General features: G+C 60.9%; 2 protein-coding genes across 9 annotated transcripts in view; one reads left to right on the top strand and one right to left on the bottom strand.

The window, feature by feature from the left end:
- Positions 1 to 828: 828 nt before the first annotated feature.
- NACAD (NAC alpha domain containing) lies at positions 829 to 9,150 on the top strand. Of its 2 annotated transcripts, XM_074844872.1 has the most exons (10): positions 829 to 1,324; positions 3,007 to 4,790; positions 4,839 to 6,732; positions 7,283 to 7,519; positions 7,622 to 7,710; positions 7,802 to 7,885; positions 8,268 to 8,414; positions 8,511 to 8,642; positions 8,737 to 8,859; positions 8,996 to 9,150. In XM_074844872.1, exons 1-10 carry the CDS (start codon positions 1,129 to 1,131, stop codon positions 9,008 to 9,010), a joined length of 4,701 nt encoding a protein of 1,566 aa, XP_074700973.1. In that variant the 5' UTR covers positions 829 to 1,128; the 3' UTR covers positions 9,011 to 9,150. The 2 variants fall into 2 exon arrangements, with proteins under 2 accessions (XP_074700973.1, XP_074700964.1); XM_074844863.1 differs by having other exon boundaries at positions 3,007 to 6,732.
- A 629-nt stretch (positions 9,151 to 9,779) lies between these two features.
- The window catches only part of CCM2 (CCM2 scaffold protein), a 38,348-nt gene continuing 26,421 nt past the window's right edge, over positions 9,780 to 21,706 (bottom strand). For all 7 annotated transcript variants that reach the window (XM_074844850.1, XM_074844795.1, XM_074844812.1 and 4 more), the window contains 9 exons: positions 18,740 to 18,913; positions 18,486 to 18,569; positions 18,077 to 18,260; positions 16,607 to 16,743; positions 15,391 to 15,526; positions 14,874 to 14,931; positions 14,081 to 14,219; positions 13,474 to 13,612; positions 9,780 to 11,998 (listed from right to left, as the gene is read on the bottom strand). In XM_074844850.1, the coding sequence (XP_074700951.1) occupies positions 11,718 to 11,998; positions 13,474 to 13,612; positions 14,081 to 14,219; positions 14,874 to 14,931; positions 15,391 to 15,526; positions 16,607 to 16,743; positions 18,077 to 18,260; positions 18,486 to 18,569; positions 18,740 to 18,913 (1,332 nt within the window). In that variant the 3' untranslated portion in view covers positions 9,780 to 11,717. The remainder of the gene's footprint in view (positions 11,999 to 13,473; positions 13,613 to 14,080; positions 14,220 to 14,873; positions 14,932 to 15,390; positions 15,527 to 16,606; positions 16,744 to 18,076; positions 18,261 to 18,485; positions 18,570 to 18,739; positions 18,914 to 21,706) is intronic.

The raw sequence follows: 21,706 nt of genomic DNA, 5'->3' as shown, positions 1-21,706 counted from the left end.
ACTTTGAGGACGGATTAGTGGCCATCTGGCCGTGGGGGTGCTGCGGGGCCTTGCCACGGCCCTTCCAGCCCTCCAGCTGGCAGAGGGGGGGCACGTCCCGTCCCCTGCCACCCTGTGCTCTTTGAGGGGGGGCGGGGGTCACAGCCTTTTTTCCCGGAGCTCTGCCACACCACGGTGCCGGGAGGTGCTGAGGTGGCCGGGAGATGCTGAGTCACGGCTCCAGGGCTGCTCCTGGCACCGGCAGCACCAGCCTCGCTCCGTGCCCGGGGTGGCAGCCAGCACCCCGCCGGGCACCAGCCGCACCCCGTGCCTCAGTTTCCCCCCCCCCCCCTCCCCCAGCAGCCTTTGTGGGGAGCTGCCTCTTCCCATGGCACAGGGGTGTCCTGGGGACACCCGATCCCTCCTGGGCATCTCCTTCCCTGCACCCCCACCCCCCCACACACACACACCCCGGGGTCTGTCTGTCCATCCACTGCCAACCCCAGAGAGGGGGGGGGTACCCCCACCACCACCCCTCAGTCCGTGTTGCCAGGGAACCGTCCCTCATCCTCCTCGCCATCACCACGGAGACGAGAGGAGGAGAAGGGCTGTTCCCATGGCGACCGCGCAGGCACCCATCCTGCCTCCCCAGCGGTACCCGAGGACACTCAGGGTGGGGACACCATGGCCCCCCCCATACCTCTGGCATCACCCCCCCCACTGCATGCAGTTGCTTTTAGGGGGGGGTCTCTATCCCCACCCCCAAGATATAGCTGGATGCTCAGCCCCCTTTTTTGGGGGGACAACCCCACCACCATCTCCCTTCAATCCCACCCTGTCTGGGGAAAGTGAGGCTGGGGGGGGACCCCCCTGCACTCACACACACCCCCCCCACACCCCCCCCCCCCCGGAGCTGATGCAAGCAGCGATGGGGTGGGCCCATCCCTCCCCTCCCACCGCCGCAGTGCCTGGCACACACCCCGCTTTCTCCCTGCCGGAGAGATAATAAAAAAAAAAAAATTAGAAGAGAAAGAAAAGGCAGGGGAAATAAAAAAAAAAAAAAACAGGGAAAAAAAAAAAAATCCTGCTGACATCATCTGGGATGACGGGGCTGATCCCGCTGCCGGCCCCCCCGCCGGAGCCCCACTAATGCTCCGCTTCTCCCGGCGCAGCCGCCTTCGCCCAGCCCAAGCCAAAGGTGCCGGTGGCGGCGGAGCGGGGTGGCAGGCGGCCGCCCAGGCCGGCCGGCCGGGCTCTGGCATCGCCATGCCCGGAGAATCCGGGAAAAGCGAAGGGTTGGGGGGCTCGGAGAAGGAAAACGGGATGCCGGAGGGATCGGAGGCAGGTGAGGCCGAGGGGAGGCCACGGGGAGAGGGGATGGGGGGATGCGGGGTGGAGGGATGCGGGGTGGAGGGATGCGGGACTCCGGGCTGGCTGCCGCGGCACCTCTCGGCAGCCGGCACCGCTGAGGGGCTCCAGTACCAGCCCCCCCCCCCTCCCAGGAGGTGACTTTGCAGTCACCCCCCTCCCCTTCACCCCTGAGGACCCCCCCCCAGCGTTGGCCGACCTCAGGTTGTGCCCCCCACCACCCCCCCCCCCAGGGTCTTGGTGCCCCAGGGAGGCTGAGCCCCCCCCCCCCCTCCATCCCACCCCCCCTCAGGGACCACCGGGTGGGGAAACTGAGGCACAGGCAGCACAGAGCCACAGCCCAAGGTCACCCCGAGCAGGCAGCCCCGTCACCCTGCGGGGGGGGGGGGGGGGCTGGGGACAGCTCGGGGGAGGGCCCCTGGTGCAGCTCCCCCCACCCCACTGCCACCCTCTCCATGTGCCTCAGTTCCCCCCCCAGGAGCCAGAACTAGAGGGGTGCAGTGGCTCACCCAAAAAGGGGGTGAGGGCCCAGTTTGTGCATGGGATGGGGGGGGGGGTGTCAGGGCTTCCACCCTCCAACCCCAGCACAGCAAGGCGGGGGGGGGGGCATGCAAGGGGCTTTGTGGGGTCCCAGTGCCAAGTGGGGGCTGGGGGAACCCCAAATCCCCCCCCCCCGGGTGCAGGGAGGCCCCAGCCAGGCAGCAGTGGGGAAGGGCAGAGTTAAGGGGATCCCAGCAAAACCCCTCCCTCTGCTACGGGACAGAGCCACCCCCCCCCCCAAAAAAATGGCACTGGGGTGGGGGGCAGAGCCTGAGGGACTCCTGGGGCACCCCCATTAACCCTTTAAGTGCCCTCCCCCAAGCAGGAACCCCAGGAATGACCCACCCAGAGCAGGAGCTAAGCACATCCTCCACCACCCCCTGCCCACACCCACCCCAGGGCAGGCAGCTGCCTGCTAAATACCCAGGTGAGGCCCCACCCCCTTCCCAGCAGCCTCTGTGGCCTTGGCCCCCCCCACACCCCCCACACCCCTATATAAAACGCTCCAGGGGGGTACTTGAGGCTGGAGGTTGGTTTTAGCAGCTCCTGCCCTATGGAGCCAGTCCTGGGGGCCTCAGGTAATGTGGGGAGTAAAGTGGGGGCATCTCCAAGGAGGTTTTGGGGTGATTGTGAGGTGGGGAGGGGGTTGCACCCCCCTCCTATCTCTCCCCACCTGGGTAATGGGGAGCTGAGGACTTGCAAACTCAGTGCATGGGTGGGCACAGAGCTCCCTGTAGCAGGGATGTTGTGAGGGGGGGGCTGGGCTCTGTTGGGGGAGGGGGGTGTGCTTCTGGTCCCTTTTTCTTGGGGACATCTGGGTCTGAGCTCCCTCCCTTAATGTAGCTCCATCTTGTGCCCTCAGGGAGGGGCTGGGGAGGAGAGGGGAGCTGTTGGGGTGTCACCACCCCCCCCAAGTCGCTCCTGGTGTCACTGAACCTTGTGGTGACCCTCACCCCCCTTCTTGGTGCTCTGGGTGGGGGGCACCTTGTTCTTTCACCCCCTCTCCCCAGGGGTGGGGTGACACCGGCCTGGCTGGATGCCCCCCCCCCCGCTCTGCATCACAGGGTGACCCTACAGGGAGCCCATGGCACTGAGGGGGGGTCTCCCTTCTCTCCTCAGCCCCCCCGCTGGCCACGGGCCCCCCGCCGATGCCTGCCAAGGAGGAGGCTCGCCCGCAGCCTGAGGGGGCCAGCTGTGACCCCAGCCCCCCCACCGCCGCCCCCCCCGGTGAGGCCTGCCACCCCCACCCGCTGCCCGCAGACCCCCTGGACACCCGCATCGTCATGGGGGAGGAGACGCACTCCCCCACCGCCCCTGAGCTCCGGGGGGGTCCCCCCCCATCTGCTGTGCCTTGCCCCTTCCCTGCTCCCACCAAAGACCCCCCCCACCGCCAAGCAGCCGAGCCCCCCCCGGGCAGACCCCCTGCCCCCACCCTGGACCCTGACCTCTTCTTCACAGCCCCCTCCACCCCCATCCGGGTCGGGGGGTCCCGGCTGCTGCCGCCCCCCCCTGAGGAGCAGACAGATGGGGAGAGCGAGGGGCTCTGCTCCCCCCCTACCTCCCCCTCCGGCTCCTACATGACAGCCGAGGGGGGCAGCTGGGGCTCCTCCGGCACCGCCAGCACCTCCCCATCCTGCTCCCCCAACCTGGTGGCCGAGGCCGAAGCCATGGCGGTGGCTGAGGCCGAAGACACGGGGGAGGCCGAAGCCATGGTGGTGCTGCCCACCTGCCTTGAGGATGCTCCTGCCTTCACCCCGCCGTCTCCCGAGGAGGATGAGGAGGAAGAAGGACTCTTTGCCCCACCGGGTGATGAGGAGGAGGAGGAGGATGAGGATGATGGGCAGACACCGGAGGAAGAGGAGGATGAGGAGTGGGAGGTGTCGGGGGGCGCGGGCCTGATCCCGGCAGCGCTGCTGCCCTTCCGCGGCAGCCTGCTCTTCCAGGCGGAGGCGGTGGAGATCACCCCGCTGCCCCCCGGCGCTGCCCCCCTGCCCCTCGACGAGGAGGAGGAGGAAGAAGAAGAGGAAGAGGAGGAGGAAGAGGGCGGCAGCACCTCGGCCTCCTTCCTGCGCTCGCTGTCGGAGACCTCCATCACCGAGGGGGTGGACGAGTCCTTCGCCTTCCGCGACGACACCTCTGCCTCCTCCGACTCGGCCGCCTACGACGGCGAGGAGGACGAGCGGCTCTACGGCACCGAGCGACACGCTGTGGGGGCCGAGGGGGGGGCCCCCGGCGCTGACACCTCCAGGAACGGCGGCATTGAGCTCCACCTTCACGCCGGGATGGCCCCGGTCGCTCCCCCCTCGCTGGAGGGGTCCCCCCGGCACCAGCACGGCGAGGAGCCGGCGAGCGCGGTGCCCAGCGCGGGGGACCTCGGTGCTGAGCCCACGGAGCCGGGGACGCAGGAGGGGGACGGCAGCGAGACCCCCCCGGCGCCTTCTGGAGAAGGCAGTCTGGAGCCGGACGGCGAGACCTTCCTCACCACCTCATCTTCCTCCTTGGAGCTGGAGGAGGCCTCAGCCCTGGAGCCTGACGTCCCGTGGGAGCTGGACCCTGTCCCAGGGGGGTGTCCCCCACCAGAGCCCCCCCAGCTCCTGGAGGAGCCGGCGGCGATGCTGGGAACCGAGGAAGAGCTGGTGGCAAAGGATGATTTGGGAGAGGGGCCCGGCGTAGAGCCGGCGGCAAGCGACAGCGTCCTGCAGTCCCCTGGCCTCTGCTCTGGGGAGCCCAGGGACCCCCAGACTGATGGCTTGGGGGACAACGATGTGGCATCAGCCAATGGAGAGCCCCACGGTGGCCCTGGGAGTGACAATGATGATGATGGTGATGGCACTGTGAGAGCAGGGAGCACAGAGCCAGCAGCCACTGGTGGCCACGATGAACCAGACACTGCGGCCACTGACCTGGTGCCATCGGTGACACCCAGCCCGCCAGACGCCGCAGCCACTGACCTGGTGCCATCAGTGACACCCAGCCCACCAAATGATCTAAGCACTGTGGCCACCAACTTGGCACCATCAGTGACACCCAGCCCGCTGGACACTGCAGCTCCTGACCTGGTGCCATCAGTGACACCCAGCCCTCCAAATGATCTGGACACGGTGGCCACTGACCTGGTGCCATTGGTGACAGCCAGCCCACTGGACACTGTGGCCACCGACCTGGTGCCGTTGGTGACACCCAGCCCACCAACTGATCTGGACATTGTGGCCACCGACCTGGCACCATCAGTGACACTCAGCCTGCCGGACACTGTGGCCACTGACCTGGCACCGTTGGTGACACCCAGCCTGCCAAATGAGCTGGACACTGTGGCCACCAACTTGGCACCATCGGTGATGCCTAGCCCACCAAATGAGCTGGACATTGGGGCCACTGACCTGGCACCATTGGTGACACCCAGTTTGCTGGATGAGCCAGACACTGTGGCCACCACCTTGGCACCACTGGTGACACCCAGCTTGCCTGACGAGCCAGACGCCGTGGCCACCAACTTGGCGTCATCAGTGACACCCAGCTTGCCAGATGAGCCAGACACTGTGGCCACCAACTTGGCGCCACCGGTGACACCCAGCTTGCCTGACGAGCCAGACGCTGTGGCCACCAACTTGACGCCACCGGTGACACCCAGCTTGCCTGACGAGCCAGACGCTGCGGCCACCAACTTGGCGCCATCGGTGACACCCAGCTTGCCAGATGAGCCAGATGCTGTGGCCACCAACCCAGCGCCATTGGTGACCCCCAGCTCACCAGATGGCATCACGGCACCGTCTCCCCCACCGCAGGATGTGTCCCCCCATGATGCCAGCGAGGAGCTGTCGGACAGGGTGTCCTCGGCCAGCAAGTCCCCAGAGCCACCAGCCACGGCGTGTCCCACGGGGCAGGGGCTGATGGCGCATCCCCCCGGGGATGTGGGAGAAGCCCCTGAGGAGTGGGACGGGGCCACCGCCTCCTCCGAGGAGTCGTCCCCGGAGCTGCTGGAGACCTCCCGCTCCCGCACTGACTCCAGCTTCTTCACCGCCCCCGAGGACAGCGCAGGGGAGGCGGCTGCCCCCCCCAGACCCCCATCTTCCGATGAGGAGGAGGAGGAGGATGCTGCCCGTCGCTGCCTGGCCCTCTGCCTGCCCGCCTCACCCCCCGCTGTCCCCCCGTTGATTTTCACCGCCTCGGAGCGGGAGGTGTACGTGGGGGTCCCTCCGGCCCCCCTCGAACTGCTCCAACCACCCGGTGCCTTTTCAGAGAGCGGGGCCTGGCAGCGCCGGGAGGACCGGCAGCAGGTCACCGCCATGTTGTGGGGCTCCTTCGGGGACCTGCCGGCCCCCTGCCTCCTCCCCAAGCCCCCTGAGGTGCTGGCAGAGCCCCCGGAGGGCCCCCCTGCTGAGGGGGGGATGGAGGAGCCCCTGGCCCCCCATGACCTTCCAACCCTTCGGCCGGGTGATGAGCCCCCAGGCCAGACTGCTGGGGAAACCGATGCCAAAGTCCTGGGGGAGGGTGGCCCCCCCAGCGAGCCCCCGGCACCCCCAGCGCAGCAGGAGGAAGAGGAGGTGATGGCGGGAGCCTCATCCAGCCCCCAGCCTGCTCTGGGCGCTGGTGAAGCGGGAGATGCTCAGCCGGAGCCTCCCCTGGAGCTGGCTGGGGAAGCAGCACCCCAAGCCCCCCCTGAGCCCCCCAGCCCGCCGCCAGCCCCCTGCCCTCCGCTCCCCAAAGTCAGCCAAGTGCCTCCTCTCGCCGCTGCGCCATCGCCGCCATCACCATGCCCGGCCCGCGGCCCCCGGGACACCTCAGGGCTCCCCGCCGGCGAGGAGCGTCCGTCTGTCCTGCCCCTCTCCAGGAAGCAGCTCGAGGGTAAGAGACACCCCCCCTAAAACACACACACATCTCCCCCCCCGCCCCCTCCATCGCCGTGGGGTGTTGAGTGGGACTGGGGTGGGCATCACCCGCTGGTGGGGTGCTGGGGGTGACCCGAGGTGGGCGGTGGGGGTGAGCAGGCTGGGTTTGACCCCATGGAGGGGGGATTTTGGGGGCACCACCAGCTCCGCATGCTGCCTTGGCCCCCCCCAGCCACCCACCTCCCACTGCTGTGGGGTATCGTGTGGCATCGCTGGGTGGGGTGCTGGGGGGTCCCAGGGTGGGTGACAGGGGTGAGCAGGCTGCTTTCAACCCTGTGGAGGGGGGATTTGGGGGGGGGGCACCACAAGCTCAGCCCCCCCACCACCACCATGGGGTATTGCGTGGGACCAGGGTGGGCATCACCCACTGGTGGGGTGCTGGGGGTGCCCTTTGGGGGGTCCTGGGGTGGCCAGTGGAGGTGAGCAGGCTGTGTCCAACCCCATGGAGGGGGGGGGGATTTGGGGGAGCACCACCAGCTCAGCTCCCCCTTCACCCCCTCCTGCAGCCCCCCAGCCCTCCCCGCGCAAGGAGCAGGAAGCCCGCGGCCGGCAAGCAGCGATGGGCAGCGCGGGCAGCCGGGGGCCCCCCCGGGGGTCCCTGCAGTCGGAGTCGAGCTCCTCCAGCGAGGCGGAGGCTCCGTACCCCTGCCCCGAGATCCAGCGCCTGCGGGAAGCCGCCGGCATCGCCCTGCGCCAGGACAAGCAGCCCCCGGCCCCCCGCCGCTGCGAGGCCAACCATAAAGGTGAGGGAGGGCGGGATGGGGTGTCCCTGTGGGGTCCCTCCCATATTTTGGGGGGGGTTGGAGGGGTGTCTGTCTTCATCCCACCCCTCTGCTTGGCCACAGGGTCGTGCAATGAGTCGGAGAGCAACGATGAGTCCATCCCTGAGCTGGAGGAGCCTGAGGGCTCGGAGCCACCGCCGGCCCAGACCCAGGTGGGGGTTTTTTTGGGGAGGGATGGGGGCAGTGGGGACCCCCCCCCAGGCGGTGGGGCCGGGGGTCCCCTCACCAACCCACCTCTGGCAGGCACAGCTCACCCACTCGCTGGGCACCGGGGAGGAGACCGTCAGCAAGGCGAAGCAGAGCCGGAGTGAGAAGAAGGCCAGGAAGGTGGGGCTGGGGGGGGGTCTCCCGTGGGGCTGGGGGTCCCCATCCCAGTGTTAGGGTGGGTGAGTGGGCTGGGGGGGGGGGGATTATCCCTGGGGCAAGAGGGGAGCCCTGGGGTGTTGGGGGACAAGGCTCCACTTTAGGGTTCTCCAGGTGATTCTGGGGTCTCCCAGCACTGGGGGGGGGTGGGTGATGTGGGGTTCTCCATCCTGGGTGGGGGGGCTCAGCCTGGCTGTGCTGGCTGACAACGTTGTCCCCCATCCCTGGTTTTGCTGTTGTCCCAGAGATTTGGGGTGTTGCTGGGGGGGCCCTTGGCTGCTCTGGGTGTTGACACGGGGTCACCCCTGTGTGTGTTTGTGTGTCCCCATGTTACCCCCCCCCCCAGGCCATGTCCAAGCTGGGGCTGCGGCAGATCCACGGCGTCACCCGCATCACCATCCGCAAGTCCAAGAACATCCTCTTCGTCATCACCAAACCCGACGTCTTCAAGAGCCCCGCGTCCGACATCTACATCGTCTTTGGGGAAGCCAAGGTGATGGGGCGAGGAAGTTGGGGGGGGGGGGGAGAGGCATGTCTGGGGAGGGGGGTCCCATCCTTGGGGCTGGTGGGTGACCCTGTGTCCCTGCAGATCGAGGACCTGTCGCAGCAAGTGCACAAGGCGGCAGCGGAGAAGTTCAAGGTGCCGATGGAGCACTCGCCCCTGATCACGGAGACGGCCCCCACCCTCACCATCAAGGAGGAGAGCGAGGAGGAGGAGGAGGTGGGTGCTGGGGAGGGGGAAAGAGGCAGCAACCCCCCCCCCCATGCCGTGTCCCAGGGGCATGAGGGGGTGACAGCACCGTGTCCCCCCTCAGGTGGATGAGACGGGGCTGGAGGTGAGGGACATCGAGCTGGTGATGGCCCAGGCCAACGTCTCGCGCCCCAAGGCCGTGCGGGCGCTTCGGCACAACAACAACGACATCGTCAACGCCATCATGGTGAGTGGCTGGAGTTGGGGGGGGGGGGGCTGTAAACGGGGGTACCCCACCCCCCACCTCTCCCAGCATGAACTGGGGTGCAAACCCTGCTATGGGGCGCTGGGGGGTCCCTGACGCTCTCCTCTCTTCCCTGCAGGAGCTGACCATGTAGCGGCTGGGGGTGTCCCGGCCCCCCTGTATAGATGCACAGTTACTCCCCGCCCCCCCGCCATCCTCCCTCTAGACCCCCCCATACTCCTCCTCCGCGTCTGTAACGCTCAATAAACGGCCTCATGTATCACTTGGATCGCACGCTGCCTCCTCTCCCTGTGATTTTTGGGGGGAGGTTGGGCTGCCCCATGGCTCCCCCAGACCTCAGAGGGGTCCTGTCTGTGGAGGTGGTTGGGGGGGGGGTCTCAGGACACCCCAGTTTCCAGCAGTGGGATTGGGGGGGCGGGGGTGTGTGTAACTGGGATGGGGTGAGCCACGTGGCTCTGGGGGGTGCTGGGAGCCCCCTGGCTGGTAGTGTTGGGGGGGTGGCAGAGTCCTGGGGTGCTCCCTGTTGCTATTTTAGGGCTTAACAAAGCCAGGCTTTGCCGAAGCCTGAGAGAGAGGGGAGCGAGGGCTTTAGCAACGAGACAAACCACTGTCGGGTGCAGAATTATATTTACCTGTAACAAATACTCCGTACAGAAAACATACAAACACAGCCCCCCCCCCCCCCCCCCCAACCCCTGCCCCGGGGCCACCCACCCCCCAGTGCCACCGGGGCTGGGGTCACCCCAGGGCTGGCGATGGGGAAATGGAGGTGGCAGAACCCCCCTACCCCCCCTGCTTGCTGCCAGCTCCTTGCTCCCAGAATGCCACGACGCAGGGTTATTTCCAGAATTAAATCCCATTTAAGTATTAAAAAAAAAAAAAACCAAAACAACCCACCGAGCTGTTACGGCTTCTGGTTTATAGCTCTCCATATACAATCATGTCAAAAATAGGGCTTTTCTTTTTTTTTCTTCCAAATTTCCTTAAGTCTTTAATAACTTCAATGTCCACGTGTGCAATTTATTTTTAATCTGTAAATCATAAAAAGGCACTAAGACACCAGCCCCGCCTCTGAGCACCCCCAGCCCCGCGCTGCTGGGCTTGAGGAGGAGGAAAATTTTGGTCCCCCAACTCCTGAGGACCCTGGAGCTGGGACCCCCCCCCATCTCCCCTTCCCTCACCCCATGGTGAAAACACGTGCCCGGAGGAGGAAACCTCGAGCTTCTCCATCATGGACAGATGTGTCCTGGGCAAACCCCTTCCTCCAGGGGTTGGGTGACCCTTTTTGGGGACACCCCCCCCCCTTCTCACAGCCCCCCAGTCTCGAAACTGGAAGGGCTGTGGGAGGATGGACACAGGCTGGACTCAACCCCGACCCTGGGGTGACTCGGCCACATTCACCCCGTAAAAGTCCAGGGCAAGGAGGGATGGGGGTGATGGGGACCCCCCCCCCCCCACCGGAGCAGGAGCGGGGGGTCACCCCGACACAGCCTGAAGCAGCGCGGGACAGCGGCTCCGGGTCGGATCGTACCGAGGGCCGATCCCGGGAAGGGCAGGTAAGCCGGGGCTGGGGAGGGAAGAGGATGGAGGGATGAAGGCTGCTCTGCCTGGGCTGGACAGACAGGAGGAGGGAGGGGGCTGCGAAGGGAGAGCGAGGGTTAAAGGCACTGGGGGAGGCTTTGGGGACAAAGAGCAGAGGAATGTGCAGGAGGGGCCGGATCCCCCCCAAACTGCTGAGCCAGCGTCTGGCCTCAAAGCACCCGCCCCAGGGACTGGCCGCACCCCCCCACCCCCTCCCCTGGGCACGCCCGGCTTGGGGTGGCTCCTGCCAGGGCCACCCATGGGTGCCAGAGACCCCGGGGCGCTGCTGGGCTGCCCCATCCCTCCTCCTGGCTGCGGATCCAGGATAACGGGGACCCCCCCCCCACCCCAGATGCTCCTCAGGTGCCTCCCACCAAGTGGCACCTCATGCTGGGGGCCCAGCCAGCACCTCCCCCTACCTGTGAGCACCCCTCGGGCAGGGGACACATTTAAAAAAATAAGTGTGTATTTATAACTGTCTGGAAAATATATACATCTACACTGCACCCCACAGACACCCCCCCCCCCCCACAAGCTTCCTACAGGGGGGCCTGGATCGGTTCCCCACTCCTGGGGGACAGGACAGTCCCTGGGGAGCCCCAGCAGCCACCCCACGGCCTCCTTCCAGCACCGTGCACCCCAGGATGGGTGGCAGGAGGATTGGGGGTGTCCCCCACATTGAGGGGGGGGGGGTGTGTGGGGTAAAGTCCTTGTGCTCGGTAAGCTGGCCACCGGCACGCACGAGCCCGCTGGCAGGTAAAACCCCATCTGCGGGCCCCCCCGCCTCCCCTAGGGCCCCCCTGCTATTCCTGAGCAAAGCTGGAGGAGGGGGACAGGACGGGACAGGGAGGGGGGTGCAGGCTGGGCTGCAGCAGTGTCGGCAGCTTCTCCTGCGGGTCCGGAGCCAAAATGTTTCGACAACATCAACAATAGGTTTAAATAATTCACATTGTGGTAAACTTCATTCAAAAAAAAAAAAAAAAAAAAACAAAAGAGGGAGAGGAAGAAGAAGAGGAGAGCAGTTACAATAGGGATACCATGTGCAAAACTGTAAACCAGGCAGAGGGTTGTAGCTGACGTGTCTCCGGCGAAACCCACCCCGGGACGGTCGCGGGCCGGGGTCGGCACGGTGAGAGGCCCCTCGGAGAGAGTAACTCCATCCTGATCTAGCCCCAAAACCGCTTCCAGAACGACGGTCAGGATCCAGGCACTGCTGCGGGGTCTCTGGAGGGGGGGGAGCCCCCCTCCCCGGCTTGCCCTCAGGAGGAATCGCGGTCCATGCTGCACCCCAGGGCTTCGATGTCGTTGCTGATGTGCGAGATCATTCGGTCCCACTCGTCCTCCTCCGAAGGGACGGACTGGTCGTCCGAGCTGCCGGCAGCGCCGTTGCCGTTGGTGGTGGAATTGGAGGTGGTGCTCAGCGTCCGCCTGTACCTCCCGAAACTGTCTGTGATGATGCCCCGGCCGTCCTTCACCCCGATGGTCTCGAGGAAGTTCTCAAAGTGTTGGCTGTCCTTCTCGGGGATGAAGGGACGAAGACCTGGATCAAGGAAGGAAACTGTTGGCAGCGGGCGACGTTTCGTAGGGCGCAGGCACGTGGGGACGGATTTCCCCGGGGATTTGCTCAGCCCTCTGAAATCCCCCGGGGCTCCCGAGCCTTCCCAGGCACCGAGGCCGGCTGCAACATCACGCCCCAGCTCCCCGAAACGGCGCAGGGCTCGGTGGAGGCGCCCGTTTCAGGGGGGGACAGAGACCACTGGGGTCTCTGGCTCGTGGCCACATCTCACGCTTACACCCCTGAGAACTGCAGCTGCTGCCCACGGAGGACAAAAATCCTGCTAAAGTGGGATTTTCCAAGCTCAAAAGGATCGGCTTCTAAATCCTCACTGAAACATATTGCTCGGCTTTACTGAGCTTACTGCTGTAAGGCCGAGCAGGGTGGCTGCAGGAACATCTGTCCTGTCTCCCTCTGTCCACCCCACCACGGGGCTGGAATCATGGCTGTCACCTCCCGCAAAGCAGGTGGGGTCACTGGGATGCTGCTAATTGTCCTTAGAGAATCCTTAAATCCTCCATCTCACACCGGTCAAAGCCGTGCTCAGCGCTGAGCCCAGCTCTGCCCCGCTGCGACCGCCCAGGCTGGGAACAGCAACTGGGATCTTTTACGGTGACACGCAGCCGATATTGTCACCCTCCCGGCGCAGCGACCTTGCCGTTGCGCCAGCTCTGGTAGGGGCGACGTTTCAAAGCAAGTCGGTTGCGTGCGCACCGCGGAAAGAAAACGCCTTTGTGCTGGCGGATCCCCGGGACAAAGGAAAGAGAAGCGGGCGGGCGGGAGAGCTTGCTGAGAGCTGCCCTGCAGCAGGCTGGGTCCAGCGAGCAAACCCCTGGTGCTTTCAGCTCTGCTTTTAAAAGAGGGTGAAACCTCAAGGCAGCCTTTTCAGCCACAACAGGCATCTCTGTTTTGGTCTTTGCGCTGTTTGAAAGCCCAGCTGAGGCCCTGCCTGCTCCAGGGCCAGAGCAGAGGCACCAGGTCAGGCCCACGTGCTCCTGCCCAACCCTGGGCTCTTGCTACTGATGCTCTTTCAGGTTATTAAAGTCAAAATCAAAGCAGGGAGTTCGAGCAGGAGCCCCCGAGGACCAGAACCCTCGCTCTGGCTACCAGGAGCCACAGAAGAGCCCGGTGTCAGGGCTGGAGGGGGTACCCAGCTCCCTCTGCGGTCAGGAGGGAGAGGTGAGCGTCTCGAGGGGTGACCCAAGCCTCTGAGACAGGGGGGCTGGCGCTAGATGGACCCAGATGCCCTCAACAAAGAGGAGAGATGGACTGAGACGTTGCTTCTTGCTTGGTGACACCCCAAGGTGTCATGTACACCCCCCTCTTTACCCCCTCACACCCCATCAGGCTGCCCACGGGGAAGATCCAGGCACCGGAGATCAGCACCAGGCAGGTCACGAGGGCTCAGGAGCAGACGGACATCGGTCATCCATGCGGAATCCCTGGCAGCTGACACTCACCTAAGAGCAGGAACTTTCTGCTGTCCCCGTAGAGCTGCTTCAAGTTGATGCAGAATTCATGGATCGAAGCCCCGTTGCGATACTCGTGCAGGAGCATTGCGAACTGCTGGATCTCCTGGGAAGAGAGTTTCGTCCGGAGCTGCAGAAGAGAAGCACACTGCCAATGTCACTGGTTTGTTTTTTTTTTTTTTTTTAGGAGGAAGAGACAATGGGAATCCTGGGAACGGCATTTACCAGATGTATTGCTATTTGGTAAGAGCTGCAGTAATGAACCAGCTCATCCCGATGGAAAAGCAGGACAGGCTGGTACAACCCACTACTGAGCTGGCAGCTTTCAAACGGGGACAAACACAGGGACCATGACTCCTGAAGCGATGGCCCTGGCGGGACGTGTCCCAGCGTGGGCCGAGGGGGCAGGAATGCTCCTACAGGAGAAGGATGTGAGCCCATAGTCAGGTCCCACGAGGCCTCCAAGCACACTTTGGATGAAAAGGAGGTTCCTACACTGGCACGGGCTCACGTTCTACACGCCGAGGCAACGAACCCAAATCCCAAGAGCACTCAAACACCCCAAAGGGAAGAAAACCCCCTCCCAAGGACGCCCTACCGTCATCATGTAGTCCTGGAGCAGCTCTGTCGCCGTGGTGCTCAGCTCGCTCTCGCTGACTGTCTTAATGTGGGGAGACTGTTGTGTGGAGAAGGAAGAGGGGGAGTTGTCACCTGCGTCCAAGGTTTCTGGAAAGGAACTGAAATGCAAATGGCTCGTGAGTTCTCCAGAGCTCCTCGGGCATCGCAAAGCTCCTGCAGCACGGAGGACTTGAACTACATCATTTTGGTGACCCACAGACAATGAAGCCCTGCCTCCAACTGCTTTCTCATTTTGGAAGAGAGCAGGGAAAAATCTCAAAACGCCTTATTTTGGTGTTAAATGTGAAATTTTCAAGCACCATCAGCTGATTTTAAACAACCAGTTTGTGTGTTGGGTTTTCAGCCCACGAACCGTTTCAGCGGTCACCAATTCAAGTGGGGGAAAAAGTTCCCAAAAGAAAGGGTTTTGGGTAAAACGTTTCTCCCGATCCCAGCCGGACTTCACCAGGGCAGGCGGGCGAGCGTCGCGTCCCCGCTCTGCTGACGCAGGGGACTGCACGTATGTTGTGTACGTGACCGTCTCTGGAAACCCGTGGCAGCAGAACAATCCCACCACGGGCGCTGCGGAGGCAGGGACCGCAGCTCTGCAAGTGGACAGTAAAAACAGGGCCCGATGTTTCAGCCAGAGTGAGCAGAAGCTTTTCAATCTGCAGAGCGCAGCGGTTCCTGCTTTGGGGGCTTTAAACCTGGCAGCGAGGCTGCACTAATAAGGCCGAGGGCTGAGCGAGCTCAGCCTAGCAGGTTGAACTTACAAAGTGCTTGCTTCCGTTTCGTAAGATTCCTTAACATCCACTTTTGTAGAAGAGTCGTCTGCAAGGAAAACATTCGAGATGTGGCGTTTGAGAGGCAGAAACTCGGAGCTTTCCCCAGCCCCTGAGCTACACAAACATGCTGATCCCTGACTCGGCTTTCACAGCTGGAAGGTGAGAGGCAGCGAGGCCGGGGCTGAGACGGTGCTGAGCGGTGTCAGGGCTGGATACAGACTCCGCAGAGATGCAGAACCACAAAGGGGTGGTTTTATTAAGCGCCTCCATCCAACGTGAAGCAAAGAGTGTGGGGGAAAAGGACGACGGCTCGTGTCCCAGGGCCCAGCAGGCAGGAGGTGGCCCTCATGCCTGTCCAACTCGCACATAACTAAAGCAGAGGGGTGGGGTTTTTTCCCAACACCATGCAGGAGGGAAGGGACCAGGCTGGGCTAGGCTGGCTCTGGCCTCGGAGGGTGGCAGAAAAGAGGTAAGAAACAAGCAACCCGGGAGAGCACGGACTCACCGCTGTGTAAGGACATGTGCCGTGTCGGCGTGGACGCCCCATCGAATATTGCTCTGTCCAAGAAGTCTATCGTGGACTCAGTGTAAACAATCTGGAAGACTTGGCTGAGAAGTGAGCACAGCTCCTCGGCAGTCACCTGGGGAGGGAGCAGAGAAGGGCTGGTGGAAGGCAGAAGGTCCCACAGTGGCCTTTCTCTTCGGCTCCCTACGATGGAAGGGTGTTGTCCTCCCAGGGAGGACAGGGAACCCACGTGTCCAAGATCCCGGACACTGCTCGACCCACAGGGTCTCCAGGGCTGGAGGTGACAAAGCTCGAATCTCCTTAGCTGGAGATTCTCCCCTGGGCTTCTCCTTGGTGCTAGAGGAGATGAACCCCTGAGATATGTCACCCCTCATCACCCTCCCAAACTGCCAGAGAAGCATCCCAGCCCTCTTGAACTGGCCAGACCCAGGCAATAGGAGATGGGATGCTCTGTCGTCAACTCACAGCTATTAATTAGCACCCAGATTTTGTCTTGATGCTCTGTCCTACTCAGTTCAGCTCCCTGGGATTTTGACTACATAACCTACATCCCAAATAGGTGCAGGCACCCCAGAGAGGGTTAGAGCTGAAAACAAGGTGAGCAAAGCTCCACCCGGCAGGGTTCCTGCTCTAGAAGTAGGAGCACACAGGCAGAGATCGGAATCTTCGGATACTGGATGAAACAAATTTCCAGGTCAGCATCAGGAAAATGCCCCAGTTAGCAAAATCCTATTGTGGGAGAGATTCAGTTGTCTTCACAGATTTCCTGCTGCTGGAGAAAGCTCTGGGCAGCAGGCATCACCACCAAGGGAAAATCATCTTCTGATACCCTCTTGTGCCTGAATCAGGTCCCAGGGCTGGGGCAGGGACCAGGTTTTCTCCTCTGGGTAGCACCTCGTGCACCAGCAAAGCCCAGCCCACACCCTGCAGTTTTAAAACAGCCTCTGTGTGTCACACAAGGTCTGGCCAGGTACCCATCTGGTCACGTAACAGAGGGGACATTTGGTGAGAGCAGGATGAGGCCACCCTGGGGCTCATGGCTCTCCACTGTCAATCCCAGAAGTTGTGGTTACCCTGTCTAAGAGCCTGAAAACCTCCCAGCAATCCCAGTCCCAGCATCGTCACAATCAGGAGAGTGACTCTGGAGGCAACCCCAGTGTGGGACAGAGTTTTAATGGAGTGTTTTGAGTCTTACTTTGTTCTCTGTAGCCAGGACCACCAAGCAACAAGCTTCGACAGGAACCACCCCGCTCTCAGACAGCGAGCCCGAAGTAAGCGCTTTGGAGCTTTCGGCACAGAGACTCTGGCTTGGGGAGATCCCGGGGTCCTGAGCTGAGAAAGAGAGAAATCGTGATGGAAAGGTCGACGTAGGGAGAGAACAGAGTCCTCGTGCGGCGAGAGCTGTGCTCCGAGCAGGCTGCCTGTGGGCAGAGCAAAGGCCCCAGAGCAGAAAAGCAGAGGAGCCCACAGCTGGGAGAAAATGCCAGGAAATCCACCCAAATGCCGCCCAGGGCCAAAGTCTTTGAATGAAAAGCTTATCATTTAGAGCTGGTTTCTGACAACTCTGTAAATCGCCGGCTTCGTTTCCATGGCTTAGCCAGTCTCAGAAATCCATCAGCAGAATTACAGCCTTCTAAATCACTTACTCATTTATTCTATAGACTGTCCTTTGCTGTCACAGGGTTTATAATCCGATAAGTCTCTGTCATTACATCTTCTAAGTAGCTCAGTGTTCCCCAAATGCTCCAGCCCACACCCACGCAGGTTTGACACGCGCAGAGCTGCTGGGGACAGATTCGAGGCCCTCTCCAGGTGTTACAAGACGTGAGGTGTGTCAGAAATGGGGGGTATCACCCCAGTTATCCAACATTTAGACATCCAACATCATGATGAAATCCTCCCAACGACCTGCACAAGGGTTGCGAAGAGATGGGCAGGGCCTGGAGGAGCTGCCTCTACCTGCTCTCCTTGCTGACACCCACAGAGGGGAGAGGGATGGGCAATGCAGAATAAACTGCTGCACTTTTCTGAGAGTCAGTAAATGACAGCTCTCGGCTGGGGTCTGGCAGTTGCTGGAGCACGGGCTGTGGGAGGGATTTCTAAGCTGTACGTGAGCTTGAACTTCATCTCTGGACACAAGCCAGCCCAGCTCCAACGTCCTTCATCTCTCCCAGCAGCTCGCTCTTCTGCGAGTCGTAGCGGTGTCGGGAGACACACGAACCCCCACTCCTTCCTCTGCCCCCACTGGAAAAGGATGGACTGAAACAACTCAAGGCAGGAGACTAGATATAAAGAAGAAATTTTTTTATGATGAAGGTAGAACAGGTTGCCCAGAGAGGTGGTAGATGCTCCCTCCCTAGAAACATTCAAGGCCAGGTTGGACGGGGCTCTGAGCAACCTGATCCAGGTGAAGATGGCCCTGCTCATGGTAGGGGGGTTGGACTAGATGATCTTTAAGGTCCCTTCCAACATAAACCATTCCAGGATTCTGTGAAGGACACCACTTGTTTTGCTCTGTTCTCATCCACCATCGCCTTTGTCCTGTTCCTGGTCAGGCCGGCTGCTGTCCTACACAAGGACACTCCTGGCTCTGCCCCACAGCCCCAAAACACACGGCAACCCCGAAACACAAGGCTAAGGCCGGCCCGTGCTGGCCACAACCTACCTGTTTTCAGCACGACCAAGTGAGCGGAGTCATCTCGGATGTAGGAAACGGACGCGATGTCATGGATGGGGACCCTGAGGATGAGATCTTCTCCATCCCGCCACACCAGCTTGATGTTGTAGGCAGAGAGGCTGATGACAGCATCGTGTTCTTGGGTCAGCTGCCCCGGGAGCTGGTGCGCTCTCTAAAATAAACACATTTACATGGATTTGCTGAACTGTTTCCCCTTTGGTAACGGTCTGGTAATGGGCTTCCCTCCCATGTTTGTAACACCAGGATGGAGGACACCAGTTAGACCAGGACCCAGCCCGGAGGAAGCTCCACAAGTCTTTTTTTTTTTTTTTTTTCCCACGCTGCATGTTAGATAGAGACAACGCAGAGCGGGTCACTCAACAGGCTGAGCGCTCACCTTTGCATTATCGATCAAATGCAGGATTTCCGTGCGGCTGGAGGGATTCAGGTACCCTGGGATGGAGGTGAGTTGACCTAAATACTGGAAAAGAAGAGCCAAACCATTACTACAGCACCATCAACACAGAGCAAAGGGCTGGTGCCCCAAGCCCCCATTTAGAAGCTGCTAAATACACCTACGTATGGAAGATCTCTTGTGCTTTTAAGTTATCCTCATGCTATATACAGTTATATACAAGCCTCAGATGTTACCTTCACTTCTTTCTCGATGTAGTCATTCAGCAGCACGTCTGGTTCGACGCGGTCAGGCAGGGACACCACCACCGTATGTAGAGGCCGTCTCTCCGTAACCTTCTCCTGGGCTTTTTTATCCCGACCTTTTTCACCCTTCAGGAAGACTCGTTTGAAAGGAGACACTATTCCAGGCTGAGGAGAGAAAGGGAAACGTCGTGGTGTTGGGGTTAAGGGCGTTTTCTGCACCAAAAAGGGGAGCGCCCACTGCCCGGTGCTCCTTCAGCCCGTACGTCTGCACTCACAGCCTGGTTTTACCAGCCCCGACCACCGCACAGACAGGCTGGTTTTAGAGCTACAAATCCACAAGTGCATCATCATCCACCGAAAACCCCTTTCCCATGACACGTCGCAAGAATACAAGTGCTGATAAGTGCCCGCTACCAAAATGGGATGTTTTTCCCCCAAAGTCACGATGTCCAACCTGTCAGTTAAGAACAAATACTAACGTACATCCAGATGAAGAGCTGTAAGAGCAAGCAAGACACGGCCACATGCAAAACTGGCAGGCTTCCTCCTCGCTTTGGCATAATTTTGTATTTCACTCAAGCATTTGCAGCGAGCAACTTGGCAAAGGATAGCAAAAGGAAAAGGCAGAGATGCTGCAAACTTGGCCGAGGTCTCCAGGGAGACCCACAAAGGCAAATACACGACCCAGGAAACAGCCTCCCCTGGGAAAAAAACAGGTCTTCACGGGTCCCAAACCCTTGAGGGCTGGGTTTGGTAAAAAACTGGGAGGCAACACAAGTCCAGACAGCAGCAGCGTGCACACACGGGCTCCCAGCTATAGAGGGAGCATCACCACCGTCCTACCACGGCACCGGAACGCCGCGAGGGAGCCGACCTGTGGTAGATCCCCACCAAGCTCCACACCAGCCTGCCCGATGGCTAAAAACTGGGAGCGTGCGTGGACTTCTCTAACTCCAAGTTTCCCAGTCCAAATGGATGTTTTGAAGGGGGAGATGCAATGCTCGGGATTCACAGCGGCGTTAAATGTCAGTCCGGAGGGGGAAGGCAGAGCTCCTCGGTGGCCTCGCCGGCTCCGATGCCTCAGGTGTGCTCGGCTCCGGCTGTCCCATCCCACAGCAGTGATGGTCTCTGCTTCCCACTCCTCAGGGCAACCCCACTTTGGCTTTCCTGATCCTCACAGGCAAGAAAAAGGACTCTATGATCTGCAGAGGCAGAAAAGATGCTTCAAAAGGTGAATTAATTAGATATAAACCAAGTGCTCCTGCTCAGAAAAGCGTAGAGCAACCTCAAAGAGCAGCAGGCTCCAGCAAATTGAGCTCATCTCTTCCTGCTGCCCAGCGCAGGACCTTGCCTTGGAAACCACCGTCAAGAAGAACTATTGCAGATCCTTCACCTAAACTGCTTGAGCCTTGCTGTAGTACATTCTATTCGGTGGGGGACTGTCACCCCCATGTCACCGACTGCCAGCAGTGCCGCTCCTTGCACAGCAGCGTGTTCGGGTGCACGCGTGGGACCTGCTCCCATCAGGCAGCTTCAGCCTCTCCTGCTGCTTTTTTCAATGTAGGCAAGCGTGAAAGATCTACAGGAGCAAGAGAGATCAAAGCCAGACTGAAATAAATTGTTGTACTAGGACAAGAAAGTGGGCTGGAAAAGCTCCTGGTTGAATCATAGAACACCATGTTGGAAGGGACCTCAAGGATCATCTGGTCCAACCTTTCTTGGCAAAAGCACAGTGGCCCAGCCCCCTGTCCAGCTGAACCTTAAAAGTGTCCAGTGTTGGGGAATCCACCACTTCCCTGGGGAGATTATTCCAGTAGCTGGTTGTTCTCATGATGAAAAATTTTCTGTGTCCAGCGGAACGTCCCCAGGAGTAACTTGTACCCACTGCCCCTCATGTTTTCCACGGGACTCCTTATAAAAAGGCAGTCTCCATCTGCTTTGTAGCCACCCTTTAAATACTGAACATGGAGATAAGGTCTCCCTAAGCCTTCTCTTCTCAAGGCTGGACAAACCCAGATGTCTCAGCCTTTCCTCACATGGCAGGCTGCCTGGTCCCTCAATCATCTCTGTGGCCCTCCTCTGGGCTCTCTCCAACTTTTTTTGCACAGCAGGGACTAGAACTGAACACAATATTCCAGGTGTGGCCTGACAAGCACTGAGTAGAGTAGGACGATGACTTCTTTATCTCTGTGGGCAATGCCCTCTATACAACCCAGCATCCCGTTGGCTTTCTTTGCCACAGCAGCACACTGTTCACTCATGTTGAGCTGGTTGTTCCCCAGGACTCCCAGGTCCCTTTCCACAGAGCCGCTCCCCAGCTGGGTAGATCCCAGCCTGTGCTGCACTCCTGGATGATGTTTTCCCAGGTGCCAGACCTTTGTCCTTGCTGAACGTCAGAAGGTTCTTGTCAGCCCACTCTTCCAACCTGCCCAGGCCTTCCTACAGGGTGGCTCTCCCTTCCCAGTGTCCACTTCCCCGCCCAGTTTGGTACTGTCAGCAAACTTCATCAGGGGACACTTGATCCCATCATCCAGATCACTTATGAAGAGATTAAACAGCACTGAGCCCAGTATTGATCCCTGGGGGACCCCACTTGTGACAGGAATAGTATTTCCCAGCTCCCAGAATGAGTCAGGCACCACAAGGACATTGGGGACAGTCCAGCCTTGAAAAACGTCCCTTGGACCAGGGAGATAAAAATAAAAGAGAGTTTATAGGACAAAAAGGGACAGAAAACACAGCTACACAATGCTGGCCTCGTGAAACAGCTCTGCCTTTGCAGCAGCAGGACCAGCACGGCCAAGCACTGCAGATTTTAGGGACGGTGTCGCTCCCTTCAGCTCGGCTCCCGAAATGGAGCATCACCCCGTGCTGCGCAACCCAGGAGGTGGGACCATTCCTGGTTCCAGACAGAAGAAAATCCTGAACGCAACAGGTCTGTTTGCTAAGATGGGAGTG

Source organism: Strix aluco, chromosome 1, assembly GCF_031877795.1.
Source record: "Strix aluco isolate bStrAlu1 chromosome 1, bStrAlu1.hap1, whole genome shotgun sequence".
NCBI classification, from domain to species: Eukaryota; Metazoa; Chordata; class Aves; order Strigiformes; family Strigidae; genus Strix; species Strix aluco.
The sequence above is the reverse complement of the archived record's forward strand: the minus strand, read 5'-3'. Positions and strand labels throughout refer to the sequence as shown.

What these genes read in the sequence shown, in the direction of transcription:
- NACAD (XM_074844863.1), top strand. Translation starts at nt 1,129, where the DNA reads ATGCTCCGCTTCTCCCGGCGCAGCCGCCTTCGCCCAGCCCAAGCCAAA. An exon ending in GCCGGAGGGATCGGAGGCAG is followed by an intron (nt 1,325 to 3,006) that starts GTGAGGCCGAGG and finishes TTCTCTCCTCAG; the next exon opens with CCCCCCCGCTGGCCACGGGC. An exon ending in AGAGCGAGGAGGAGGAGGAG is followed by an intron (nt 8,643 to 8,736) that starts GTGGGTGCTGGG and finishes GTCCCCCCTCAG; the next exon opens with GTGGATGAGACGGGGCTGGA.